Raw genomic sequence first — 4,613 nt, forward strand, 5'->3', positions numbered from 1 at the left:
AATTGGTTTTTTACTTGAACCTCGTCAACATCATTTTATCATATTGCACTTTGCATATTTAGAATCATCAAATATAATCCGAACATTCATGCATGAAGCTAAAAATATCATATTCCATTTATAACAACTGATTTTGACATCCTAAATTGTTTTTCTGTGCATAAAATAAAGGTGTTATCATTTTTTGGATCAAACATTTTGCACAGCATGTGGCTATGTGAATAGTGACATCATCACCACACCTTTGTGCTTCATGCTAAGCTGCAGTGATATGGAGATCCCCCACCCAAGATCGCCGTCGTTTCTTCGAAGCCTTCGTCATCATCTTCATCGACTCCAGCCGGATCTCGTCCCTCCGACTGGCACGCCAAGGCGCAAACAAAGGCACACAGGTTCCAGCAACCCCGGGTGAAAAGCTCGTTCATATCTTTCCCGTGTTTTGATTTTGTCTTTCTTTAGATGTTTTCATCTTCATCATCCGTCTTATCGTTTCATCTCTGCCATCATCTTCATCATTTTCGTCTTCATCATCGCCTTCTATGTGTCGTTTGAATCGTTCTTTCCTGTACATAGAGTCCTTGTGTTAAAGGACTCTTCAAGTTGGACCTTCATCATCACCTTCTATTTCGTCTTCATCATTCCTGTGAATCGTTCTTAGTGGGCCAATGGACCATCTTGTAAGGGCCCATCATGGCCATATATAAAGCCATGATGGGCACCACACGTTCTTAGATCTTGTGTTTTATTTCAGTTATTGGAAGTTACATTCACCAGGTCTCACGTTGAAGAACAGAGGAGAAAAGGCTTGGGAGGGAGAACCAGAAGAGGAAAGGAGAATGACGCGGATCTGGGTAGATGGTTGGGAGGTAGAATACATCTCCATCCTCGCATCGCTCGTGGTCGTTACTCCTCCTCCACCGCTGTGGAAATTCAGTAGCATCGTCAAACGCTGGCCAAGTACCCGCCAGTACTCCTTTGTCCGTTGAATTGTTTGAGGTTTTAATCTCGGCGATCGACGTGTGGTGGCAGTACGGGCCGATCAAGAATGTGGGATTCCCCCGCCCCCCTGGGACGCAAGCACCACTACAGACGCGTAGACATGTGTTCTGTTCTGTTCATTTATAACGAACAAAAAATTCGCACAAACGAACCGCACAGGGGTCTGTTCTCTGTTCTGTTCGTTTGATGTGCGAAAATTAGGACGCACACATTCCGCACAAATTCGCACAAAACGAACAAAATTCGCACAAAATGAACACAATTCGCACAAGAAGTGAAAGAATTACATATTTCGGTTGTAAATTGCATAAAATTGTGCAAGTACTCTAAATTGCATATTCTGTGCGAATTTGAAGAGCGATTAGTGCGAATTTGCATATTTCTGAGCGACATCAAAGCAGAACACCGCCACGCCGGCCACTACGGGCAGGCCGGAGGCGCCATTGAAGGCCTTCCTGCTGCCGCCCACCCGCGCGAGATCCCCCAGCAGCTGCAGGTCGTCCTTGACCACGATCGCGATGGCCAGCGCGTTGCAGGCGTCGGCCAGGACGCTGAAGGGTGCGATGGCCGCCAGCGACCGCACCATGGCCACGCCCAGCTCGAGCGGCAGCACGACCAGGAAGAGCACGGCCGACGACGAGAAGACGCCCACGACGCCGGGGACGACGGACGCCAGGTTCTCCCCGATGAAGACGAGGTAGGCCACGGCGCCCCCCGCCTGCGACACCACCACCAGCAGCTCCGTTAGGAACCGCCCGCGCCAGCCGAAGCCCTTCTCCCCCAAATCCCCGTACGACCGGATCCGCACCGACGCGTCTCCCTCTTCCAGCGCCTTCCTGAACTGGATCTGCGCCCCCGATCCACAGGCGGATGAACATCAACATACACGAATTGTTCGTCACATCATCATCATCATCATCATCAGGAGCGAAATTCCACGACAAGAAGAAGAACCAACGGAGAAGAAGAACATGAACGACAAACACGAATTATTGATCGAACGCGACGAAATTTCACCAAAAAAAACGAATTATTCATCAAATGCGACGGAATTCAACAAGAAAAACGGAGAGGAAGAAGAAGAACCAATAATTCATCAAATGCGACGGAATTCAACAAGAAAAAACGGAAAGGAAGAAGAAGAAGCAATAATTCATCAAATGCGACGGAATTCAAAAAGAAAAAACGGAGAAGAAGAAGAAGAACCAATAATTCATCAAATGCAACGAAATTCAGCAAGGAAAAAACGGAGAAGAAGAAGAAGAGGCATGAAGAGCGATCCAGAGAGGGGGAGACCGAGAATTGGAGAAGAAGAGGGAGAGAAGGAGTGGGGAAGAAGAGCGATCCAGAGAGGGGGAGACCGAGAATTGGAGAAGAAGAGGGAGAGATGGAGAGGGGGAAGAAGAGCGATTCAGAGAGGGAGAGAAGAAGAAGGAAAGGGAGAGGAAGGGAAAGGAAAGGAAAGGGACAGACGGCGCAGCCGACCAGGGGGAGCTGGGAGAGCAGCGAGCAGGGGGAGTCGGAGAGGGAAGGGGAGGTCAAAAACCTAAAAATCGCGGAGAGAGACGGAGAGAGCCTTGACAAAGTAGAGACAGGGAGAAGGGTTTTTTTTTATAAAAAAAATAGCTCAATTCGCACAAAGCGAACTGCACAGGGGTCTGTGCGAATTTATGTTCTTTTTCTACTTTGTTCTGTTCGGAAATCTGAACAGAATGCACAAATCGCACGGATTCGCACAAAGCCAACTGCACGACCATGTCTACAGGCGCGGACGCCCGTTTCCCCTTCGCGCGACTCAATCGTGCTCGGGAAACGGCTGACGAATAGGGAACCGATCAGACGGCCAGGGGAAATGATTCCTCTTCCCCGCAACACCGCTGCAGACATGGTTCAGCACCCGTTCCCCTTCATGGGACTCAATCGTGCCAGGGAAATGGCCGATAGACAGTGGAGCGATCACACGGCCAGGGGAAAACGATTCCTTTTCCCTACGACACCCCTGCTGACACGGGTTCAATGCCCGCGCTCGTGATGTAATCACGCTCGGGGAACTATCGGGCAATCAGGAATCCTGTGACAGGGCGTAAGGTTCAATCGCACTAGCCGCGGGTGTTGACCGCCCTTGTTCAAGTGTCCAATGTGTTGAGAATCTTGAATCTTGTACGAAGAGAGATAGAGAGAGGTAGAAGAAGAGTAACGAGAAGAAAAGAGAGGAGAAGAGAGTAGATGACCCAGAGAGTAGTTGGAGATCGTTTGTATTTCCCTCAAATCTTGAAGTTTACATTAGTTGGGTTTTTATAGTACGTATAATCAGATAAGAATATTAAGTGTCTGTTATTGAGAATATATCCGTTGTAACAGATTACAACGGATATATTTCATTTAAAATCCCGATCTAATCTGAGCCGTCATAACAAATTGGGTGCACCGATCACAGCATTTAAACAGATTAGATCGTGGCCGTCATAACTAGATGGGTGCACCGATCACAGCCGTTGATCGGTGCCGTAGACCCATTACAATCCTATCCGTTATAATCCTATCTATCATTTGATCCTAGCCATCTAGGTTTAATCCTATTCTATGTTTGAACTTATATTTAATCCTAAACATCTAAGCCTCTAACAAGTATATCATATACGTCATTTTTACTATCTAATCTTGTTTAGATCCTAACTGGAGATCGCTGAGTTTGAGACTCCTTCCTCAACACAATTACCCTAGACCTGCTGAGCCCCGTTGTGCTCTCTGCCCTCCCGGAAGCCATGCACCCTACGCGAGGCTGCCGACGGGCCTCCTGCTGTCAACCGTCATCTTCCCGCCGCTCGTTATATTATCCCTTGCAATGTATTTTTTATTCCCCCGCGCTCGGGCTAGATAGGTGAGAGAGGAAGTGAGAGAAAACTTCGAGAATTTGAGTGTCTTATTGGTGCGGGACGAGTCCATCCGTTACATGCGAGTCCGACAGATTGATTCTATTCGGAAGGTTTGATAGGCCACCGTCGACGTTATCCGGTGATCCCTACGGAGCTCGGCACACTTCATCGAGTCAGGGTCTGCAAGTACGACTACGTAGGACACATCATTTTCAATCTTAGTTACATTCCCCTTTGGGTTTTATCCCTCAAACGACGACATCATCGACGTCTGACATCACAAGCTAGGTATCCGAGCACCGACTCGGTACCGACAACGTCCTAGATGACGTTCGACATCACGTAGTCTCCATGTGTCCTTACATGTGCTCACAATAAAAAATGGAAATTGAATATATAAATATAAACTTGTGATTCCATAATTGGCATATGATCAATTTCATGATTGATGCATGACGGGTTCGTGAATTTCCACACCATAAGTACGTATTTCCACCATGATTGACACAGCTAAAAACTCGCCACAATCCAAAAAAGCAAAACTTCTGCAGATGACAAAGATGACATACATCAAAACGTAACTCATCAAAATGAATAAAACGCTTTTAAAGTGAATGAATATATACTCTGACATAGAAATTAATTTGTTAAAAAAACTAATACCATAAAATTGCATAAAATATGACAAAGACTATACAATTTTGTATCATTTTAAAAAATAAGAATATTTTTAAATGT

At 46.4% G+C, this 4,613-nt stretch overlaps 1 protein-coding gene across 1 annotated transcript; it reads right to left on the bottom strand.

The window, feature by feature from the left end:
* Positions 1–1,221: 1,221 nt before the first annotated feature.
* LOC144703940 (amino acid transporter ANT1-like) lies at positions 1,222–3,766 on the bottom strand. The gene is made up of 3 exons (XM_078576570.1): positions 3,726–3,766; positions 2,473–2,575; positions 1,222–1,846 (listed from the first exon to the last, which is right to left on the bottom strand). Exons 1-3 carry the CDS (start codon positions 3,764–3,766, stop codon positions 1,361–1,363), a joined length of 630 nt encoding a protein of 209 aa, XP_078432696.1. The 3' UTR covers positions 1,222–1,360.
* Positions 3,767–4,613: the final 847 nt, after the last annotated feature.

Source organism: Wolffia australiana, chromosome 1, assembly GCF_029677425.1.
Source record: "Wolffia australiana isolate 7733 chromosome 1, ASM2967742v1".
NCBI lineage: Eukaryota > Viridiplantae > Streptophyta > Magnoliopsida > Alismatales > Araceae > Wolffia > Wolffia australiana.